Source organism: Oncorhynchus tshawytscha, linkage group LG04, assembly GCF_018296145.1.
Source record: "Oncorhynchus tshawytscha isolate Ot180627B linkage group LG04, Otsh_v2.0, whole genome shotgun sequence".
Classification (NCBI taxonomy): Eukaryota; Metazoa; Chordata; class Actinopteri; order Salmoniformes; family Salmonidae; genus Oncorhynchus; species Oncorhynchus tshawytscha.
Window position 1 is genome coordinate 19,869,165 of NC_056432.1, and position 25,142 is coordinate 19,894,306.

Consider the following 25,142-nt stretch of genomic DNA (forward strand, 5'->3'; position numbering starts at 1 on the left):
CGAGAGAAAGAGAGTGGGAGACAGAGACAGAAAGAGAGAAGCAGTGACAAAGGAACTGGGCGTCCTTGTGAGGGTTTGGTACTGTAGGGCTGCATCCTTTCTCTTTCCATGTCCATTATCCCAGGCAGGCCTGTGTGTGAGCACCAGAACCCACCTGTTAATTACCTCTAATAACTGTTAATAGCTTCTGATTAGCCAGCATGAGGCTCTCCCTCTGTGCAGCAGGAGGGTGCTCGCTCCAGGGCTTCTATGCGGCTCAGTGTGGATCTGTGCTTTCGTTAACTTCTCAGAAAAACACAGCGAAATAGGAAACTCTCTCAGAATCAAGACACACCAGTGTGCTGCCGACTATTTTTAACGTGTGTCCCAGATTTCTCTGTTGGTTGCAGTTCTATTTTAATTGAGAGGTGAGATATAGGGGCACTTGTTGAATCGGGGAACAGCACGCAACATGGACCCCGTTGAAATGTTGTCAGTCACACCTCTCTCTTCTCCCCTTCCTCCCCTTTCTCTCTCTCTCTCTCTCTCTCTCTCTTTATCTCTCGCTCTCTCTCTCTCTTGCTCTCTCTCGCTCTCTCTATCACTCTCTCTCTACCCCGTCCTCCGCCCTTCCTCTTCCCTCTCTCTGTAGGTATTGGTCAGGGAGTGCCGGTGGTGGCTCTGATAGTGGAGGGGGGTCCTAATGTGATCTCCATCGTGTTGGAGTACCTGAGGGACACTCCGCCTGTCCCCGTGGTGGTGTGTGACGGGAGCGGGCGTGCCTCAGACATCCTGGCATTTGGACACAAGTACTCCGAGGAGGGAGGGTACGTGTCACATATCAGATACACAGGTTTGCTACTGTATTGCCGGGGATGCAGAAACCGTTCCAAATATCTGTATAGTAAGATGCATTTTTAGTGTTTCCCAAATACAGTCCTAATACTTATGCTAAATGTTAGCACTTCAATTTTAAAACCTGAATTTAAGTTTTGGCTCCAGGTCTCTTTTACACTTATCCTTCTCCCTATCCCTCCTTCTCATCAGGATCATAAATGAGACTCTGAGGGACCAGTTGCTGGTGACCATACAGAAGACATTCACGTACAGCCGGACCCAAGCCCAACACCTCTTCATCATCCTCATGGAATGCATGAAGAAGAAGGAGTTGGTGAGTGTTCAAACTTGCTCACGAGTCACCATGGAAACATACCCCCCCCCCAGTGTGATGGGGATTATTAAGGAGAAAAAAACTGAGATTTAGAAGTATTAGATGTAAGCAGAAGGAAAACCCATTTAGCTCCTACCCCTTATACCCTACCCCTAAACTGTCCAGAAACAACCCCTACACTGTCCAGAAACCCCCTACACTGTCCAGAAACAACCCCCTACCCCCTACACTGTCCAGAAACAACCCCTACCCCTAAACTCCAAACAACCCCACAGTCCAGAAACAACCCCTACCCCTAAACTGTCCAAACAACCCCTTTAACCCCTACACTGTCCAAAACAACCCCTTTACCCCTACACACTGTCCAAAACAACCCCTTTACCCCCCCCTACACTGTCCAAAAACAACCCCTTTACCCCCTACACTGTCCAAAACAACCCCTTTACCCTACACTGTCCAAAACAACCCATTTCCCTCCAAAACAAACCCCTACACTTCCAAAACAACCCATTTACCCCCTACACTGTCCAAAACAACCCCTTTACCCCCTACACTGTCCAAAACATCCCCTTTACCCCCTTTACTGTCCAAAACAACCCATTTACCCCCTACACTGTCCAAAACAACCCATTTAACCCCTACACTGTCCAAAACAACCCCTTTTACACTGTCCAAAACAACCCTACCCCACACTGTCCAAAACAACCCATTTACCCCCTACACTGTCCAAAACAACCCATTTAACCCCTACACTGTTCAGAAACAACCCATTTAACCCCTACACTGTCCAAAACAACCCCTTTACCCCCTACACTGTCCAATACAACCCCTTTACCGCCTACGCTGTCCAAAACAACCCCTTTAATCCCTAACTCCTACCCCCTTGAAACTCGTGGAGATCTGAGAGGATGAGACATGGTAATAGCTCCACCCTGCCCCCTAATATGCTTTTTTTGTCATATTTTTGTCACACACATGTCCAAACCTTTCAAATCTCAACAAGTATCTAGGTGATCAGGGCTGTGAAGGGGCTGGGAGTTCAAAGGCACTCTGACATAGTCCAGGACCAACTGGTTTGGCTTTAGGTTGTTTTCCTCTCTTTTCCTTTCTATTTTTTCTCCCTGCAAGTGTCACATCCATTCAAAACCATTCAAAATCCATTCAAAACATACCCCACTCGCTGTGTTAAGTGCAAGACACAGCAGTGGCTGTCAGTCACATGAATGAACTTCCCCTCAGGTGGTGACAGGGTCTCTTCAGGTCAGGGTCTCTTCAGGTCAGGGTCTCTTCAGATCAGGGTCTCTTCGGATCAGGGTCTCTTCGGGTCAGGGTCTCTTCAGGTCAGGGTCTCTTCAGATCAGGGTCTCTTCGGGTCAGGGTCTCTTCAGATCAGGGTCTCTTCGGATCAGGGTCTCTTCGGGTCAGGGTCTCTTCAGGTCAGGGTCTCTTCAGATCAGGGTCTCTTCGGGTCAGGGTCTCTTCAGATCAGGGTCTCTTCAGATCAGGGTCTCTTCAGATCAGGGTCTCTTCAGATCAGGGTCTCTTCGGGTCAGGGTCTCTTCAGATCAGGGTCTCTTCGGGTCAGGGTCTCTTCAGGTCAGGGTCTCTTCAGATCAGGGTCTCTTCGGGTCAGGGTCTCTTCAGGTCAGGGTCTCTTCAGATCAGGGTCTCTTCAGGTCAGGGTCTCTTCAGATCAGGGTCTCTTGTGGAGAGAGCTCATCCTCAATATTTGGTAGACAGTCCCGCTACACACACAACGATACATATTATCACAACACTTTCCCTGACACAGAGTGACATTTCACAGGGCATGCCACATGCTCTATGGTAAGTGGATGATGATGGTAATCACATTATATTGTCCTCATACATAGTGAAATGAAATAGTCACTGGATAACTTCAGCCTCGATTAGCCCACATGCACTGAACAAACACGTCTTTGCTTTGCAATAGCTGATTTACCAGTTCAGTGCACAAGCACAAGTATAATGTCATGTGCATGGAATGTCGGCCACAGTAAGCAAATGCACACTCTGGTACATGTAAATGCACACTCTGGTACATGTAAATGCACACTCTGGTACATGTAAATGCACACTCTGGTACATGTAAATGCACACTCTGGTACATGTAAATGCATACTCTGGTACATGTAAATGCACACTCTGGTACATGTAAATGCACACTCTGGTACATGTAAAATGCATACTCTGGTACATGTAAATGCACACTCTGGTACATGTAAATGCACACTCTGGTACATGTAAATGCACACTCTGGTACATGTAAATGCACACTCTGGTACATGTAAATGCACACTCTGGTACATGTAAATGCATACTCTGGTACATGTAAATGCACACTCTGGTACATGTAAATGCATACTCTGGTACATGTAAATGCACACTCTGGTACATGTAAATGCACACTCTGGTACATGTAAATGCATACTCTGGTACATGTAAATGCACACTCTGGTACATGTAAATGCACACTCTGGTACATGTAAATGCACACTCTGGTACATGTAAATGCACACTCTGGTACATTTCCAAGCCCAATATGTTTGGAAAGTCGATTACATCACAATCGTTGAATCATAACCACAACTGGAGACACCTCGTCAAATTGAGGACTTGTATTTTACCAAACAGCATTACAGTAGCTAGCAAAACAGTGTAGGAGCACATGTTATGTAAAAGGCAGGTAGCCTAGCGGTTAAGAGCGTGGGGCCAATATCTGAAAAGTCACTGGTTTGAATCTCCGAGCTGACTCGGTGAAAAATCTGTTGATGTGCAAGGCACTTAACCCTAGTTGCTCCTTTTTTTTACTAACTGCCAAGAATAAAATTGCTAGCTAGCTAACTTTGAAAACTATGGGGCAAAACAATTTACTTATTTGCAGTTGCTACTGCACCATACTTTGCAAGCAAACCTTGAGATTGAAATCATGGTTGCATGTGTTGTTGTCCTACTTTTTTGTAATTGTAAATCTCTTTAAATTAAACTATATATATATTTTGGAATGTTTTGTGTCATTTTGTTGTGTGTTCTTTTGTCTCTCCTTTGTTCCTTTTCCATAAAATATTCAAATTTTTATGTGATGATTAGGAACCTTTTTGTGTCTGTGTTGGTGTTTCTCCTTTTCACTGTGCATCCCATGTTTCTTCCTACCATACAGACAAACTCACACACAGATAGGGAACTGCATATTCCCACACAGAGGGAGGGGGAGGGAGGAAGAGAGATGCTGGTCACGGATGTGGGTGTGTAAGTGGATTGTTTTGAGCTCTGTGGGGTTTACAATGTGATTGATGCTCACTCAGATGCATCTCCAGAACACCCAGTTGAATGGAGTCGCTGGAGAACTTAGAGCCAAGAAAATCTGATAGACAAAAGAGTCTACCTCTTCCTTAGCTACTGGCACCACTACCTACGCTACTACTACTTTACTATAGTACGTCCTCTATGAAATGGATCATACTGAGGAGGTTTGTATGTGCTGCCACCTTGGTCTTGCTTGACTTAGGCTGATGCAGGGTAATGCCAAGCACAGTAGTGTGGTGTTGGCTGTATAAAGCTAGAGCAAGAAAATCCTGTAAGATTTCTGATGACTTGGGACTAACGAGTTTGCATGAAGGAATATAATTGGGAATCCCTTGGATTTGTAGCCTACCGTGTCATCATGACATTCTAATCTACGCTGTTTCACACAGCAGGTTCGGTGCTCTTTCGTTTAGTCAGTGTTTAGATTAAGATACATATTAGTAGCCTTCTACCATGTAGACATCCATAGCGGGTCATGTTGAGAACAGGGTAATTACTGCTTGCTGGCCCACTGCCAGCACTGCCCTATAATGCTATCCCTGAATTATTCTTCTGGCAAGCCGAGAGGTTTCAATCTCTCTCTCCGTGTTTTCCAGCATGAGCGACGCCGTTCCTATTAATCAAACTGACAGGCCTCGGAGTGTTCGTTCCTGAATCCTGTTTGTAAACACATGGTTCCTACCAGGAATACCTCGTTCCTTTTCCTTATAAAGACTCATGGTGGTGAGGGTGTCTTCCAAAAAGCATGTACTCATCAGCGAGCTGAGCAGTGGGCTTCCGCTGTGCATTGAATCCCTTCAAACTTTTGCTGTTCCCCGTGCAGTAGGGAAATCACCCGACCATCTCTCTCGGCTGGAGGTGTCAGACCTGCTCTGCGTCAGGTCTCTGGCTCTCTGCTTGACAATCTTCCTCCCCTGTTGCACATGCTAATGCCCTCACAGGCCCTACACCACTCCCATATCTTCATTTAGCAGCCGTCTCTTTCGTATCCATGTCAGTGATGGTAAATCCACCGCAGTGACACTGCTGAAAGAACCACTGTTGGAAAACGATATGAATTCAAGTCATCCACAGTGCGTAAGAAAGAGTCTTTGTTCGTTAAAATAAGTCTCTATGACGATAACACCACTATGATGCCTTTGTAAGAATGGCATGTCCTTTATATCTCAGTAGATTACTCCTCTCTTATATTTAAGTCTCAAAGGGGTTATTATATGTCATACCCCCACAACACGGTCTTCATTATGGGCTTGGCTATGGCAGAATCCTTTTCTAAGATGTTTCTCCTCTTTTCTGTGTCACTGGCTTCTCTCTCAGATGAATAATTAAATGCAGGATAGGCTTTATATGTTTATTTCCCATTAATGACTGAGTATGAACCACCAGCCCTCAATGTTCCTCCGCCTCTCTGGCAATGAGAGGACTCATCCGGCTTTTACTTGATTATGTTGAGGCTGGTTTATCACATTAACATTTCATGAAGACAGTTTCAGCCACAAGACAGTTGTTTCCGTCTCTCTGTTGCTTTGTGTGTCATATTGATTGAGGGGTGTGTGTTTTAAACCAAACACACACCTCAGCCCTGATACAGACTGACTGACTGACTGACTGATTGAAGTGATCAGGGGGAAAATGGATACAGTTAAATATCAGGATATAATTGTTTACAATATCAAAATCAAAATGTTGCGCTAGTCAGCTGTACCTACACCAAAATCAAATCAAATCAAATGTATTTATATTGCCCTTCGTACATCAGCTGATATCTCAAAGTGCTGTACAGAAACCCAGCCTAAAACCCCAAACAGCAAGCAATGCAGGTGTAGAAGCACGGTGGCTAGGAAAAACTCCCTAGAAAGGCCAAAACCTAGGAAGAAACCTAGAGAGGAACCAGGCTATGTGGGGTGGCCAGTCCTCTTCTGGCTGTGCCGGGTGGAGATTATAACAGAACATGGCCAAGATGTTCAAATGTTCATAAATGACCAGCATGGTCGTATAATAATAAGGCAGAACAGTTGAAATTGGAGCAGCAGCACGGTCAGGTGGACTGGGGACAGCAAGGAGTCATCATGTCAGGTAGTCCTGGGGCATGGTCCTAGGGCTCAGGTCCTCCGAGAGAGAGAGAGAGAGAGAGAGAGAGAGAGAGAGAAAGAGAGAATTAGAGAACGCACACTTAGATTCACACAGGACACCGAATAGGACAGGAGAGGTACTCCAAATATAACAAACTGACCCTAGCCCCCCGACACATTAACTACTGCAGCATAAATACTGGAGGCTGAGACAGGAGGGGTCAGGAGACACTGTGACCCCATCCGAGGACACCCCCAGACAGGGCCAAACAGGAAGGATATAACCCCACCCACTTTGCCAAAGCACAGCCCCCACACCACTAGAGGGATATCTTCAACCACCAACTTACCATCCTGAGACAAGGCTGAGTATAGCCCACAAAGAACTCCGCCATGGCACAACCCAAGGGGGGGCGCCATCCCAGACAGGATGACCACATCAGTGAATCAACCCACTCAGGTGACGCACCCCTTCCAGGGAAGGCAAGAGAGAGCCCCAGTAAGCCAGTGACTCAGCCCCTGTAATAGGGTTAGAGGCAGAGAATCCCAGTGGGAAGAGGGGAACCGGCCAGGCAGAGACAGCAAGGGCGGTTCGTTGCTCCAGAGCCTTTCCGTTCACCTTCCCACTCCTGGGCCAGACTACACTCAATCATATGACCCACTGAAGAGATAAGTCTTCAGTAAGGACTTAAAGGTTGAGACCGAGTTTGCGTCTCTGACATGGGTAGGCAGACCGTTCCATAAAAATGGAGCTCTATAGGAGAAAGCCCTGCCTCCAGCTGTTTGCTTAGAAATTCTAGGGACAATTAGGAGGCCTGTGTCTTGTGACCGTAGCATACGTGTAGGTATGTACGGCAGGACCAAATCAGAGAGATAGGTAGGAGCAAGCCCATGTAATGCTTTGTAGGTTAGCAGTAAAACCTTGAAATCAGCCCTTGCTTTGACAGGAAGCCAGTGTAGAGAGGCTAGCACTGGAGTAATATGATCAAATTTTTTGGTTCTAGTCAGAATTCGAGCAGCCGTATTTAGTACTAACTGAAGTTTATTTAGTGCTTTATCTGGGTAGCCGGAAAGTAGAACATCGCAGTAGTCTAACCTAGAAGTGACAAAAGCATGGAATAATTTTTCTGCATCATTTTTGGACAGAAAGTTTCTGATTTTTGCAATGTTACGTAGATGGAAAAAAGCTGTCCTTGAAATGGTCTTGATATGTTCTTCAAAAGAGAGATCAGGGTCCAGAGTAACGCCGAGGTCCTTCACAGTTTTATTTGAGACGACTGTACAACCATTAAGATTAATTGTCAGATTCAACAGAAGATCTCTTTGTTTCTTGGGACCTAGAACAAGCATCTCTGTTTTGTCCGAGTTTAAAAGTAGAAAGTTTGCAGCCATCCACTTCCTTATGTCTGAAACACATGCTTCTAGCAAGGGCAATTTTGGGGTTTCACCATGTTTCATTGAAATGTACAGCTGTGTGTCATCCGCATAGCAGTGAAAGTTAACATTATGTTTTTGAATAACATCCCCAAGAGGTAAAATATATAGTGAAAACAATAGTGGTCCCAAAACGGAACCTTGAGGAACACGAAATTTACAGTTGATTTGTCAGAGGACAAACCATTCACAGAGACAAACTGATATCTTTCTGACAGATAAGATCTAAACCAGGCCAGAACTTGTCCGTGTAGACCAATTTGGGTTTCCAATCTCTCCAAAAGAATGTGGTGATCGATGGTATCAAAAGCAGCACTAAGGTCTAGGAGCACGAGGACAGATGCAGAGCCTCGGTCCGATGCCATTAAAATGTCATTTACCACCTTCACAAGTGCCGTCTCAGTGCTATGATGGGGTCTAAAACCAGACTGAAGCATTTCGTATACATTGTTTGTCTTCAGGAAGGCAGTACGTTGCTGCGCAACAGCCTTTTCTAAAATTTTTGAGAGGAATGGAAGATTCGATATAGGCATATAGTTTTTTATATTTTCTGGGTCAAGGTTTGGCTTTTTCAAGAGAGGCTTTATTACTGCCACTTTTAGTGAGTTTGGTACACATCCGGTGGATAGAGAGCCGTTTATTATGTTCAACATAGGAGGGCCAAGCACAGGAAGCAGCTCTTTCAGTAGTTTAGTTGGAATAGGGTCCAGTATGCAGCTTGAAGGTTTAGATGCCATGATTATTTTCATCATTGTGTCAAGAGATATAGTACTAAAACACTTGAGCGTCTCTCTTGATCCTAGGTCCTGGGAGAGTTGTGCAGACTCAGGACAACTGAGCTTTGAAGGAATACGCAGATTTAAAGAGGAGTCCGTAATTTGCTTTCTAATAATCATAATCTTTTCCTCAAAGAAGTTCATGAATTTATCACTGCTAAAGTGAAAGTCATCCTCTCTTGGGGAATGCTGCTTTTTAGTTAGCTTTGCGACAGTATCCAGAGTATCCATGTCCAGAGACATGTTGGACAAAACCCACTGAGTCGATGATGGCTCCGAAAGCCTTTTGGAGTGGGTCTGTGGACTTTTCCATGTGAATATTAAAGTCACCAAAACAACAGTATTTTCCTTCATAGCTTGTTCTCCATCTTCTATTAAATAGTGAGACAGTTCATTTTCTCATGGCCCTCTAATGTCCCTCTGCAGCCGACATAGTCCAGCACACCGGGAACATTCCCAGAACATTAGCTAAGATTCCCATCAAGTTCTAGTTAGGGTTTTATCTAACATTAGGATGATAACATCCCAAAAACATTCAAAGAATGTTTTGATAACAAAATTCATTTTTTATTCTTGGAACGTTCTAGCATTCACTAAAATGCTGTGCACAACATCTGTAACAACCACCACAGAACATTCCTCAAAGGTTCTCATTAAGTTTCCACGTAATGTAATAACTCAATGTGCCAGTAGTGTTTTCCCAGCAAACCAAAATTGGTTCTGTGAAAGTTCCCAGAACATTCGGTAGGTACCGGCAAATGTTCACATAACACAAAAACTGTCCAGTCGTGCTGATGATTATGAAACAGTCACCTAATGTTGCAAGAACATTCCCAGAACACATTTGGTTCATTCATTTGGTCTTTAAAGGTTCCTAGAATGTTTCATTAGGTTGTGGGAACAGTCTGGTGAGAACATTGTGGGGACATCACAAAATACATGTTCCCAAAACACAAAAACTGTCCAGTTGTGCGAATGGTTCTACAATGTTTCTTTTAGGGTGTAAAAAACATTCACCTGAACACATTTAATCTGTTCTTTAATGGTTCCCAGAATGTTTCTATAGGTTGTGGAAACATGACGATATGAGAAGCGATAGGTTCCCAAAACACTAAAACTGTCCAGTTCAGATAATGTTTGTATCAGGTTGCAAAAAATATTCCTTTAATGTTGCAAGAATGTTGACAGAACCGCCTTTCTAAGTTCTTTAAAGGTTCCCAGAACATTACATTAGGTTATGGGAACAGTCTGGATACATTACAAGAGATAGGTTTCCAAAACATAAAATATGCTCAGTTGTGATGACAGTCATACAATGTTTGTTTTGTTGCACAGGAAATTCCCTTAATGTTGCAAGAATATTCTTGTGATATTCACGAAGGTTGCACAGAACATTCCCACAATGTTCATAAACAATATTCTTGTAATATTCATGAAGTTTGCACAGAAAATTCCCGAAATGTTGCATAATGTTCCACAATTTCCAAATATATCTTTTTTTATGACGGTCATGGCATATTTGTTTTAGGTTTAACATAATATGCCATTGATTTTCATGTAATACATATGTCTACCTTCTTTTGGAGGTCATCAGAACATTTCAAGAACATTTAGAAAAGTGTATTTTTAAGTTTGACTTAATATTACCACAACATTCTCAGCGTGCTAATGTGTATTTACTTAATGCAGATTGGAATACATCCCCATCATGTTTCTCAACAGATTAAATGGCCATTTGCATTGTAGGCCCACTACAAGGTGGTATAGACACACAGCACTTTCATTTCATCCATAGGACTTTTGAACAGCATTCAAACATCTTTCTTACACTTTCTATGTTGACAGTCTGCACATATGGGGTTTGAACCTGAGATGGTTGGTTCCTAAGGTTGATCTTTTATCCTTTTTGCCACCAGGGAGTGACACTTATGTCTTCTTTTTTCAGTATATAGCACATGGCTGTATGGGCATTCAGGAATTCCATGCTTCCTTCTTAGCCTTCTTAGACATAATTAACCCAGGGAAATACTGATAACTGAGTTATTCAACATCACTTCACCCATCCTCTTTATATGCAGCACATATCTACAAGGTATCCAAGACTGTGCTGATCTAGGATCACTTTTGCTTTTCTGATCATTAAAAATCAAACGGGGGCGACGATGTCAAGTGTCTCAAAGTAGGAATTATATTGTTTGATTTTTTTACAGATAGTCTTAATTCTGCATTTCATTTAAAGAATTCCTCTCTTTTAGAAGAATGTATTTGAGCCTCAATTTCACTGTTTTTTTTTTTTAAAGGAACACGGTTAAAGAATATGTGGGATTGAACCTACAATCTTTGGATCTGCAACCAGATTGTTAACCCTCTATAATCATCAGAATATGTGGGATTGATCCTACAATCTTTGGATCTGCAACCAGATTGTTAACCCTCTATAATCATCAGAATATGTGGGATTGAACCTACAATCTTTGGATCTGCAACCAGATTGTTAACCCTCTATAATCATCAGAATATGTGGGATTGAACCTACAATCTTTGGATCTGCAACCAGATTGTTAACCCTCTATAATCATCAGCACAACTGGACAACTTTTGTGTTATGAGAACATTTGCCGCAACCTAACAAATGTCCTGAGAACTTTCACGGAAACAATTTTGGTTTCCTGGGATTGACCAATACGTTTGTAACATCGAATCGTAATAAAATTGCAGTATCAAATATTAATACATATAGAATCTTGAGAATCATAATACATATCATATTCCCATGATAATATCATATCTTGAGGTCCCTGGCAATTCCAATCCCTAATAGAAAGAAAGAGAGACAGAGACAGATGGACAGAGAGGCAACATAATTAGGTTAAGCAGTAGGAGCAGTGAAGTGGGTCACAGGGCTTGTGTTGAGACTGGTGGAGGGGAGAGAAGAGGAGACCACCTACAGGCAGGGTCGGCAGGGGGCTGGTGTGAGGGGAGGGTTGGCGGGGGGCTGGTGTGAGGGGAGAGTAGGCCACCTACAGGCAGGGTTGGCGGGGGGCTGGTGTGAGGGGAAATATTTCCCTGCTAAATTAAGAGGAATGTCTTCCTATCAGCCTGAGCCATTTGGCCGTGAAGAGCATTCTCTTGATTCCTAGTCATGTTGAGTGTTTAAATATGCACTAGCACCATGATCAAAAAGCATCCAATCTCACTTAAAAGGGGTGCTTCTTACTAGTTTATCTCTTCTTCCTCTGCCCTCTCCTCAACGCTTTAGTGTGATGGCTGTCAATGGCCTGTCTTCTTCATCAGTCCTAGTCGAGCGACACGTGTCAATCAATAGGCATGAATGTTCTATCTGCATTTTTGTCCAAATGGAGTTATTGACATATCCTTCTTCTCTACCTATACAGTACTCTAAATACTCAAATTCATGTTGTTATTGACATATCCTTGTTCTCTACCTATACAGTACTCTAAATACTCAAATTCATGTTGTTATTGACATATCCTTGTTCTCTACCTATACAGTACTCTAAATACTCCCATTCATGTTGTTATTGACATATCCTTGTTCTCTACCTATACAGTACTCTAAATACTCCCATTCATGTTGTTATTGACGTATCCTTGTTCTCTACCTATACAGTACTCTAAATACTCCCATTCATGTTGTTATTGACATATCCTTGTTCTCTACCTATACAGTACTCTAAATACTCAAATTCATGTTGTTATTGACATTTCCTTGTTGTCTACCTATACAGTACTTTAAATACTCCCATTCATGTTCTTAAGCTCAAAAGAATACAAGATAGAAATTGCTTACACCATTCAAACAAATGAGTGGTCAGAACATAAAAGTTATCTAATTTCAGAATCATCTTTTTGCAGAAATAACCTTATCAAGCTCTTCAAGTGTCAAAATATGCCAATCATCTATTGAATGAGATATAAATACTTGCTTCACAAAGACTGTTGACCAATCAGCATTAAAAGTTGGGGCATTTCTGAAAAACATGTATGGTGGCCTGTGCACGCACACATCACTACTAAATATATAGAGTTAAAGTCAGATGTTACCATACACTTAGGTTGGAGTCATTAAAACTCATTTTTCAACCACTCCACAAATTTCTTGTTAACAAACTATAGTTTTGAGAAGTCGGTTAGGACATCTTCGTGCATGACACAAGTAATTTTTCCAACAATTGCTTACAGACAGATTATTTAACTTATAATTCACTTTATCACAATGCCAGTGGGTCACAGTTGACATACACCAAATTGACTGTGCCTTTAAACAGCTTGGAAAATTCCAGAAAATTATGTCATGGCTTTAGAAGCTTCTGATAGGCTAATTGACATCATTTGAGTCAATTGGAGGTATATCTGTGGATGTATTTCAAGGCCTACCTTCAAACTCAGTGCCTCTTTCCTTAACATCATGGGAAAATCAAAGGAAATCAGCTAAGACCAAACGCCTGAAGGTACCACGTTTATCTGTACAAACAATAGTACACAAGTATAAACACCGTGGGACCATGCAGTCGTCATACCGCTCAGGAAAAAGATGCTTTCTGTCTCCGAGAGATGAACGTACATTGGTGCGAAAAGTGCAAATCAATCCCAGAACAACAGCAAAGGACCTTGTGAAGATGCTGGAGGAAACAGGTACAAAAGTATCTATACCCACAGTAAAACGAGTCCTATATCGACATAACCTGAAAGGCTGCCCAGCAAGGAAGAAGCCACTGCCCCAAAACCGCCATAAAAAAAAGCCAGACTACGGTTTGCAACAGCACATGGGGACAAAGATCGTACTTTTTGAAGAAATGTCCTCTGGTCTGATGAAACAAAAATAGAACTGTTTGGCCATAATGACCATCGTAATGTTTGGAGGAAAAAGGGGAAGGCTTGCAAGCCGAAGAACACCATCCCAACCGTGAAGCACGGGTGTGGCAGCATCATGTTGTGGGGTGCTTTGCTGCAGGAGGGACTGTTGCACTTTACAAAATAGATGGCATCATGAGGTAGGAAAATTATGTGGATATATTGAAGCAACATCTCAAGACATCAGTCAGGAAGTTAAAGCTTGGTCTTCCAAATGGACAATGGCCACAAGCATACTTCCAAAGTTGTGGCAAAATGGCTTAAGGACAACAAAGTCAAGGTATTGGAGTGGCCAGAATTGTGGGCAGAATTGAAAAAGCATGTGTGAGCAAGGAGGCCTACAAACCTGACTCAGTTTCACCAGTTCTGTCAGGAGGAATGAGCCAAAATTCACCCAACTTATTGTGGGAAGCTTGTGGAAGGCTACCCGAAACATTTGACCCAAATTAAACAATTTAAAGGCAATGCTACCAAATACGAATTGAGTGCCTACTGGGAATATGATGAATGAAATAAAAGCTTAAATAAATCATTCTCTCTACTATTATTCTGGCGTTTCACATTCTTAAAATAAAGTGGTGATCCTAACTGACAGGGACTTTTTACTGGGATTAAATGTCAGGAATTGTGAATAACTGAGTTTAAATGTATTTGGCTAAGGTGTATGTAAACTTGCACTCAAGTAAACATTTCCATGTAGGATACAAATGGAGAAGAGGAGGGGTGTGTTTCATATTCCTGCATTAGAGGGAAATCTAAGCCCCTAGTGATGGACACTGATTGTGTGGCATTATGGTCACAAACACAGACATTCAGTGATACAGTGCACGCCTGGCACACACACACATCCTTGATTACAATGTTTTGGTTGAGCAGATGGCTTGCAGGGTTGCTTGTTAGTGTCTCCCATAGTGAAATTGCTATAGTCTCTTGGACATAGATGGTCCAGTCCAGTCCTGACTCCACAGGTCATCAATAACCTTCACTGGAATAATCTCTCTCTGACCACACACTGGCCTTCACTCATTCCCTCATTCCCCTCACTCTCTCACTCCACCCCCCCAAAACACACACACACACACACACGCAAAGACAACATACACACAACATTAACACACACATTTCAATAATCTGTTCTTATACAGGCAATGAAGACTTGGATCGATACCATCACATCTAATTTACTCTCCAATTTCACCTGGAGGCCTTTCAATTACACACCATGCACTCTCTCACAGATTGACAGATTCATCCATGTAATCTCAGCAGAAAAAGAAACGTCCCTTTTTCAGAACCCTGTCTTTCAAAGATAATTCGTAAAAATCCAAATAACATCACAGATATTCATTGTAAAGGGTTTAAACACTATTACCCATGTTTGTTCAATGAACCATAAACAATTAATTAACATGCACCTGTGGAATGGTCGTTAAGACACTAACAGCTTACAGATGGTAGGCAATTCAGGTCACAGTTATGAAAACTTAGGACACTAAAGGCCTTTAAACTGACTTTGACAAACACCAAAAGAAAGATTCCCAGGGTCCCTGCTCATCTGCGTGAACATACCTTAGGCATGCTGCAAGGAGGCATGAGGACTGCAGATGTGGCCAGGGCAATAAATTGCAATGTCCGTACTGTGAGACACCTAAGACAGCGCTACAGGGAGACAGGACAGACAGACCACGTGTAACATCACCTGCACAGGATCGGTACATCTGAACATCACACCTGCGGGACAGGTACAGGATGGCAACAAGAACTGCCCGAGTTACACCAGGAACACACAATCCCTCCATCAGTGCTCAGACTGTCTGCAATAGGCTGAGAGAGGCTGGACTGAGGGCTTGTAGGCCTGTTGTACGTCACCTATGGGTACAAACCCACCGTCGCTGGACCAGACAGGGCTGGCAAAAAGTGCTCTTCACTAACGAGTCGTGGTTTTGTCTCACTAGGGGTGATGGTCGGATCCGCGTTTATCGTCGAAGGAATGAGTGTTACAACGAGGACTGTACTCTGGAGCAGGATCAATTTGTAGGTGGCGGGTCCGTCATGGTCTGGGGCGGTGTGTCAGAGAATCATCGGACTGAGCTTGTTGTCATTGCAGGTAATCTCAATGCTGTGCGATACATGGAAGACCTCCTCCTCCCTCATGTGGTACCCTTCCTGCAGGCTCATCCTGACATGACCTTCCAGCATGACAATGCCACCAGCCGTACTGCTCATTCTGTGCGTGATTTCCTGCAAGACAGGAATGTCAGTGTTTTTCCATGGCCAGCGAAGAGCCCAGATCTCATTCCCATTGAGCACCTCTGGGACCTGTTGGATCAGAGGGTGAGGGCTAGGGCTATTCCCCCCAGAAATGTCCGGGAACTTGCAGGTGCCTCGGTGGAAGAGTGGGGTAACATCTCACAGCAAGAACGGGCAAATCTGGTGCAGTCCATGAGGAGGAGATGCACTGCAATACTTAATGCAGCTGGTGGCCACACCAGATACTGACTGTTACTTTTGATTTTGACCCCCCTTTTGTTCAGGGACACATTATTCCATTTATGTTAGTCAAATGTCTGTGGAACTTGTTCAGTTTATGTCCCAGTTGTTTAATCTTGTTATGTTCATACAAATAAGTTTGCTGAAAATAAATGCAGTTGACAGTGAGAGGAGGTTTCTTTTTTTGCTGGGTTTATATCATGCAGATGATATAGTATGCAGATACTTACATTATTCACACATTAAACACAATAATGAATATTCATACACAGACTCATGTAGAGACCGTAGAGATAGATAGAGATTACTGTTTGCAAAATAACCTGTTTTTACATGGACATTGCCATTGAGGACTTCCAGTGGATTAAGGACAGATCACAAAATTATATCCAGGTCATCAGGAGGGATCAACCAATGAATTATACTTGTGAGAAAACATTCCATAACTGCAGGTGGCAGTAAACCACCAACCTTTATACCTGTTCAAACAACACACCTCAGGTAGCAGTTTGTTCATCAACTCATAGACTTAGTAGAAGAAGAACATTCACTACTTTAAAATGGAGATGCCTCAATGGCGCTGCTCACACACACCATGATGGGACAGATACAAAGATGTGTCATCTAACAAAGTTTATGGTAGAGGTACACAGGACAAGAGATAATCCTAACACACACATACAGTATGCCCATTTCTCTTGCTCCAGGAGATCACACAGTCCAATCCAAGGGGACAATGTGTGCCATCTCAGTAGCGGAAAAATAATGAACGAGCTAGCGTCTAAATAAATAATAATGTTTGAGTTAAATTATTTGCCATTTCTCTCGCATCTTTGGTGTCTGAAGGGCTTTTTAAAAAATAGAGAGGGAGAGAAGGAGAGAGAGAGATACTATATTGCATCATCGCCTGAGGGGAGGCGGGAGTGAAAGCCAGCTGAAATCCTGGTGCTCCACCAAATGAAGCCTTGTATAGGGGGAGATGGGTTTGGCGATGTGATGGAGGGGAAAGGGAGAAGGATAGAGGGATTAGAGGAATAGATTTATGACCGTGTGGCGGGGGTTCATAGTGCGCTCTGGCATTGCGAACACGCAGCTCATACATGGAGCTGCAAGGTGCCCTTCACACACATGTCATCATGCGACAAAATCTGGAGGAACTGCCGCATTCCCTCTCTCTTTTACCCTCCCTCTGCTTTCCCTCTCTCCTTCCCGGTCTCCTACTCCCTCTCTCTTTTACCCTCCCTCTGCTTTCCCTCCCTCCTTCCCAGTCTCCTACTCCCTCTCTCCCACTGTCTTGCTTTGTGCCCTTCTTTTTTCTCTTGCCTAGTGTATGGTACTATACTGTACTATACTGTACTATACTATACTGTACTCCACAAAAGGGTCTCCAGTCACTATAGAGCTCACTCACTCACTCACTCACCTCCCTCTCTCTCTCTCTCTCTCTCTCTCTATATATATATATCCATTCCATTTTATCTCTCCCCTTCTTTTCTACTGGGACCACACTGCATACAAGCTACATTACACTGTTTGTAATAAAGTGAGTCAGCTAGGAAGCATATTGTACAATCCTCTGTTCAGAACTTCATGAAACATCTTAGTCATTTACAGATGCTTTCTAATCCCATGTATTAAAATCACTGCGCTATGACGTGACTGGTTTACTTACAGCGCTAATTATATCTATGGGTAAAAACACTTCATTCATTCAGCAAGCAAGAAAGAAATAGATGAATAATGATGTACAGATTACATACATATTATATTCATATCTCCCTCCCTCCCTCCCTCTCACTCTCTCTCTCTCTCTCCCTCTCTCTCTCTCTCTCTCCTCTCTCTCTCTCTCTCTCTCTCTCCTCTCCCTCCCTCCCTCTCTCTCTCTCTCTCTCTCTCTCTCTCTCTCTCTCTCTCTCTCTCTCTCTCTCTCTCTCTCTCTCTCTCTCTCTCTCTCTCTCTCTCTCTCTCTTCTCTCTCTCTCTCTCTCTCTCTCTCTCTTTCTCTCTCTCTTCCACTTTATTTTCTCTCTCTGTATGTCTCAGATAACAGTTTTTCGGATGGGGTCTGAAGGACACCAGGACATTGACCTGGCCATTCTCACTGCTCTGCTTAAAGGTAATTGTCTGCGTGTGTGTGCATGTGAATGTGTTGGTATTCCATGTGTTCCCTTCAGTGGTAACCTTAGGGAATTCTCTCTGTTTATCTGTGTATCCTGAGAAGTTAAAAGGAGGATATGAATTCATTTCAGAAAGCTTTACTCCTGCTGAGGCCCCAATTACAGTTTAATCTACCAAAGCATACCTCCATGGTCCTTTACAAGGTCCTTTGCAAGGCACGAGGAGGAGATAACCCACACAAGAATACATGAACACAAACACAGGTAACACACACTATGATACACAAACACCACACAGAAAACACACACTACAATCTAAGAAAAAAGAGCTGTCCCCATTTTTTCGGCTGTCCCCATAGGAGAACCCTTTTTGGTTCCATGTAGAACTCTTTTGGGTTCCATGTAGAAACTTCTGTGGAAATTGTTCGACGTTGAACCCAAAAGGGTTCTACCTGGAACCAAAAAGGGTTCTTTAAAGGGTTCAACTATGGGGACAACCAAAGAACCCTTTTAGGTTATAGATAGAACCTTTTTTTCTTAGAGTTTAGGATACACAAACACAGTTTCTTGTTCTTAGCTCAGGACTATCTTTCAATAGTGGAGGTGCATAAAAATGTCGGCCCCTATGCACTTACCACAAATTCCTTGTTTTCTTCACCATGTTGAACATTGCTCTCCATTACTATGTTTTAATTAAACCGAAGAGGTAGATTGTGCAGATTTTTTGCCACATTGAAACATATGACACGCCGTAGTTTAAAAACTCAGGGGATAGTGCTAAAACAAGGACGTCATATCTACATTTTGCCATCTTTAAACTTTTGCCATTGCCCAAATCCAGTTCGAAAACACTCCGACTAGAACCATTTCAACAATACAGCAATTTTAGGAAATCGTTTTCTACAGTGATTTTCCATACATGCACACTATATAAACAGAGGCCCCTTAAGTCAGACAGTTGGCTTCAGAAGGTAATGAAACAAAAGCCTCATGTCTCCTACACGCTGCCAAGAAATAATGCATTTTTGGCAGCCTGTAAGAGACATGATTAACTCTATGCATCTATCTCACTCACACTCATTCTTTTTTGCATCTTCTATTCATATCTCTCTGTCCATCTCCCTCTCTGTGAGTGATCTCTGTATCTGACATGGACTGTCACAAGCATGACCAGTAAAGAGTACAGACTTCATTATGCATACTGTGTCTTTTTAGAGCGAGAGTGAGAGAAAGATTGTGATTGTGTGAGAGATAGTGACACAGGGAAACAGAGAGGGAGAGAGAGGGAAAGAGAGAGAGTAATTGATGAACTATGTCGGAAGGAGTCCATAAACTCCAGCGACTACAGAACTGTGGAGAGCTAAGCTATTTAAGTGCTGTACGCCAGCAGTCCCTTTTAAAAATACTTATTTATTAAACTCCTATTACACTAGTCTGCATCTCATTTCCAAGCTCTGTTAAAGCATCTCATTACCAAGCTCTGTTGTAGCATCTCATTACCAAGCTCTGTTGTAGCATCTCATTACCAAGCTCTGTTAAAGCATCTCATTACCAAGCTCTGTTAAAGCATCTCATTACCAAGCTCTGTTGTAGCATCTCATTACCAAGCTCTGCATCATTACCAAGCTCTTAAAGCATCTCATTACCAAGCTCTGTTAAAGCATCTCATTACCAAGCTCTGTTAAGCATCTCATTACCAAGCTCTGTTAAAGCATCTCATTACCAAGCTCTGTTAAAGCATCTCATTACCAAGCTCTGTTAGCATCTCATTAGCATCTCATTACCAAGCTCTGTTAAAGCATCTCATTACCAAGCTCTGTTAAGCATCTCATTAGCTCAAGCTCTGCTTGTTAGCATCTCATTACCAAGCTCTGTTAAAGCATCTCATTACCAAGCTCTGTTAAGCATCTCATTACCAAGCTCTGTTAAGCTCTGCATCTCATTACCAAGCTCTGTTAAAGCATCTCATTACCAAGCTCTGTTAAAGCATCTCATTACCAAGCTCTGTTAAAGCATCTCATTACCAAGCTCTGTTAAAGCATCTCATTACCAAGCTCTGTTAAAGCATCTCATTACCAAGCTCTGTTAAAGCATCTCATTACCAAGCTCTGTTAAGCATCTCATTACCAAAAGCATCTCATTTCCAAGCTCTGTTAAAGCATCTCATTACCAAGCTCTGTTGTAGCATCTCATTACCAAGCTCTGTTGTAGCATCTCATTACCAAGCTCTGTTAAAGCATCTCATTACCAAGCTCTGTTAAAGCATCTCATTACCAAGCTCTGTTGTAGCATCTCATTTCCAAGCTCTGTTAAAGCATCTCATTACCAAGCTCTGTTAAAGCATCTCATTACCAAGCTCTGTTAAAGCATCTCATTACCAAGCTCTGTTAAAGCATCTCATTACCAAGCTCTGTTAAAGCATCTCATTACCAAGCTCTGTTAAAGCATCTCATTACTAAGCTCTGTTAAGCATCTCAACCACTAGGGGTGGCAGGTAGCCTAGTGGTTAGTGTTGGGCCAGTAACTGAAAGGTTGCAAGATCAAATCCCCTAGCTGACAAGGTGAAAATCTCTCATTCTGCCCCTGAACAAGGCAGTTAACCCACTGTTCCTAGGCTGTCATTAAAAATAAGAGTTTGTTCTTAACTGACTTGTCTAGTTAAAGGTAAAATTACTTAGCTCTGTTATTAAAGCATCTCATTTCCAAGCTCTGTTAAAGCTCCCATTCTTAAGCCTGTGCAATAGCTCTGCTGACCTGCTGAGTAAAACTGTCAGTCATCATAAAAGGTGTGCAGACGCAACCTTTCCTCCTGTTTGAGGTTTCAAAGTACTGGTTAAAGTGCTTTTCGCAAAACAATTTATCACGTCACAGACCACTTGACAAATGTCCTTTCTCAAAAAGAAAGAAAGTGGTAGGTGTCGGAGGACAAGAACAAGCTGTCCTTTAAGAACAACCGCACAAATACAGCAATCTCCTTTTTGCTTGCTGAACAATGATGTTTTGCCCTTCCAATAAAAAATAAGTAAATACCTCCATCTACCTGCAGCAAGAAAAGTATAAATGTATGAGTTTGAGATTGTAGTCGGCGACTTCAGACTGACTGATCTAAAAATCACTTTGCATCCTAAAAAACAACAATATGTAGATCAAGTGAAAACAAGTGATGATCTCTGTTCGTCTTCCTAGGAGCCAACGCATCGGCTCCTGACCAGCTCAGCCTGGCCCTGGCCTGGAACCGAGTAGACATCGCTCGCAGTCAGATCTTCATCTATGGACAACAGTGGCCTGTAAGACTCAGCCTCACTTCCTACTTTACAGTATAGACTACAGCACTGTGCAATGGATCATGAAGTTATTGTACTTAGAGTTTAGGGAGCGTTTAGTTCTATATTACCCACAGCAGTGGCCTGAAAGATCCAGCCTGTAACTTATCACTTCCTTGTTTACAATATAGACTACAGACAGCACTCTCCAAGTGAAAATGTGAACGTATCCTCTGTCAATCAGTATTTAGGTTGCATTTCTCGATGGTTAACCTTGAGTTGACTGACTGGCTGTGCCTTCCCTGTGTGTACGGTAGGTGGGTTCTCTGGAGCAGTCTATGCTGGATGCCCTGGTGCTGGACAGAGTGGACTTCGTCAAGCTGCTGATCGAGAACGGAGTGAGCATGCATCGCTTCCTCACCCTCTCCAGACTGGAGGAGCTCTACAACACGGTACTACACTGCACGGCGGACAGCGCTCAACTCTCTGTATTTCAATCCAGTGTTTTTGTAACTGCTCCAACCCCTGGTGGGTGTAGAACACAAGTTGTATGTCACTATTACTTCTATACTCTCTCCTGGTGAGTCTGTTAGAATAATGAAATGGTAACTCTGCGCTGTATGTACAATTATGCATTCATTCCTAAAGCCTTTATAACAGCTACATAAGACATTGTAGCATCCGTCGTAGGTGGTTATTATCAACAATGACATAATACTATGCCTACAGTGTGGTACTGTATTCAAGTGAGCCGTCTGTCATAGCTCTACAACGTGCTGGAGGCCGTGGACTAAACTCTGCTTCTGTTTGCTTTGTCAGAGACATGGACCATCCAACACTCTATACCACCTGGTCAGAGACGTCAAAAAGGTACGCTTATCGTGTACAGTAAGTGTGTGTGACTGCGTAGGCGTTTGTGGGAATGTTTGCTTGTGTGTGAATGCAAGTCCAGCAAATGCCTTATTTGTCTAGACTTGTCTTGCTTTTGTTTGCAGAGTGTGTGTAGCTCTGTAGATTGCTATTGTTGCTAATGGCGCATCTAGGAGACGGCTTTTCTCCTTTCCAGCTAGGGTTACAGCAGTGGCTGATTAGAGCTGTCTCTGCATTTTGTCTGTCTCTACCAGTGGAGGCTGGTGGGAGGAGCTATAGGCAGACTGGCTCATTGTAATGTCTGGAATGGAATTAATGTAATGGAGTCAAACGTGGTTTTCATATGTTTGGTGTGTTTGATAACGTTCCATTTATGACCATTCCAGCCATTACAATGAGCCTGTCCTCCTATAGCTCCTCCCACCAGCCTTCACTGGTCTCTACCCCTCCCATCACTCTTTCTTTTGCTCTGTACACACTCACTCCCATACAAATCCAATCCATTACTACTCCATTTGGGTCCAATGTGTATTATGTATCCGTATGCACACTAACCCTGCACTGTTGGAACGTATAGTAGTCTTGCATCTCTGACATTAAACCGGGGAAAAACACTCCTGAAAGCAAATGTGCACAGTATTCTAGACTACTTCCAATTGTAGCTGTCACAGTTCACTTAGCCTTGACACAATTATTTAAAATGAGCTACCATTATGTATTGCTATCTCTCTGCAATTGACACCAAATTGGGTGTCTCATTGAGGAGTGAGTGTGTACAACATGCCATTCATTATGGAGAGTTAGTCTGAGATTAGACTGTTGACTGTATATGAGGCATTACTTGTTCTACTACTCTCTGCCTGTGTCTGTCTTGCTTGTTCCTTAGCCCTCTAATACTGATACCTCATTCTATTCTATAATATACAAAAGCCACTAATATTTTACAATAACTTTCATGAACAAGCCTTTATGCTTGTAATTGCTTGCATTATAAATGTTATACATGTTTATGATTTGTAAGGCTAATAATACTAATGGCTTATAAATGCATATAAATGTGTATAATGTTTACAAATAGTGGACTGCTATTAATAGTTTATAAACATTTTATAAATGTTATGTCATACAAATTATGCCAATGTTACCCAAAATCCTTTAGATAATTCTATGACAGAACTACAGTACCATGTAACAAAACAAATGTAGAAAAATGTTCTTCCTTAACTTGAGATGATGACCCATTACACTCTTGATCTTCCTTTAGTGAAAGCTCAAAGAAGGTCATAGGTCAGCAGCATCTGTATTTAGTTCTGATGAATGGAATCATAGTTGATTACAGTAACATGTGCTCCTATGGGAGAGCTGTAGAGGTTACTGGAGGTCATGGTGTAATCATCCCTCATTTAACAGTTCCCATAACCCCCTTAGCTCTGTAGGCAGGGTGAGGACCGTACAGGCACTTTGGAGGATTGGACTAATGAGTCTTGTGCACACACACATGCTCAACACACATAACCAAGCAACATGCACACACACGCACGCATACACACATATACCAATAAATGGATATTGGAATATACAGTACCAATCAAAAGTTTGGACACACCTACTCATTCAAGGGTCTTTCTTTCTTTTTTACTATTTTCTACATTGTAGAATAATAGTGAAGACATCAAAACTATGAAATAACACATATGGAATCATGTAATAACCAAAAAAGTTTTAAACAAATTAAAATATATTTTATATTTGAGATTCTTCAAAGTAGACACCCTTTGCCTTGATGACAGATTTGCACATGGCTGGCATTCTCTCAGCCAGCTTCACCTGGAATGCTTTTCCAACAGTCTTGAAGGAGTTCCCACATATCCTGAGCACTTGTTGGCTGCTTTTCCTTCACTCTGCGGTCCAACTCATCCCAAACCATCTCAATTGGGTGGAGGTCAGGTGATTGTGGAGGCCAGGCAATCTGATCCAGCACTCCATCACTCTCCTTCTTGGTCAAATAGCCCTTACACAGCCTGGAGGTGAGTTTCGGGTCATTGTCCTGTTGAAAAACCAATGCACCTCCACACCATCACACCTCCTCCTCCATGCTTCACGGTGGGAACCACATATGCGGAGATCCTCCTTTCACCTACTCTGCGTCTCACAAAGACATGGCGGTTGGAACCAAAAATCTCAAATTTGGACTCATCAGACCACAGATTTCTAATGTCCATTGCTCATGTTTCTTGGCCCAAGCAAGTCTCTTATTATTATTGATGTCCTTTAGCAGTGTTCTTATTTTGCAGCAATTCGACCATGAAGGCCTGATTAAAGCAGTCTCCTCTGAACAGTTGATGTTGAGATGTGTCTGTTACTTGAACTCTGTGAAGCATTTATTTGGGCTTTAATTACTGAGGCTGGTAACTCTAATGAACTTATCCTCTGCAGCAGACGTAACTCTGGGTCTACCATTCCTGTGGCGGTCCTCATGAGAGCCAGTTTCATCCTAGCGCTTGATGATTTTTGTGACTGCACTTGAAGAAACTTTCAAAGTTCTTGACATTTTCCGGATTGACGGACCTTAATATCTTAAAGTAATGATGGACTGTCGATTCTCTTTGCTTATTTGAGCTGTACTTGCCATGATATGGACTTGGTCTTTTACCAAATAGGGCTATCTTTTGTATACCACCCTTACCTTGTCACAACACAAGAGATTGGCTCAAACGCATTAAGAAGGAAAGAAATTCCACAAATAAACTTTTAACATGGCACACCTGT

The 25,142-nt window shown here is 42.5% G+C and overlaps 1 protein-coding gene across 1 annotated transcript in view; it reads left to right on the plus strand.

Moving 5' to 3' along the window:
- The window catches only part of trpm3 (transient receptor potential cation channel, subfamily M, member 3), a 169,687-nt gene that overhangs the window by 103,626 nt on the left and 40,919 nt on the right, over positions 1-25,142 (plus strand). Inside the window, exons 7-12 of the mRNA XM_042320427.1 lie at positions 632-806; positions 1,027-1,150; positions 18,167-18,239; positions 21,427-21,527; positions 21,821-21,955; positions 22,323-22,373. Coding sequence (XP_042176361.1) covers positions 632-806; positions 1,027-1,150; positions 18,167-18,239; positions 21,427-21,527; positions 21,821-21,955; positions 22,323-22,373 — 659 coding nt within the window. The remainder of the gene's footprint in view (positions 1-631; positions 807-1,026; positions 1,151-18,166; positions 18,240-21,426; positions 21,528-21,820; positions 21,956-22,322; positions 22,374-25,142) is intronic.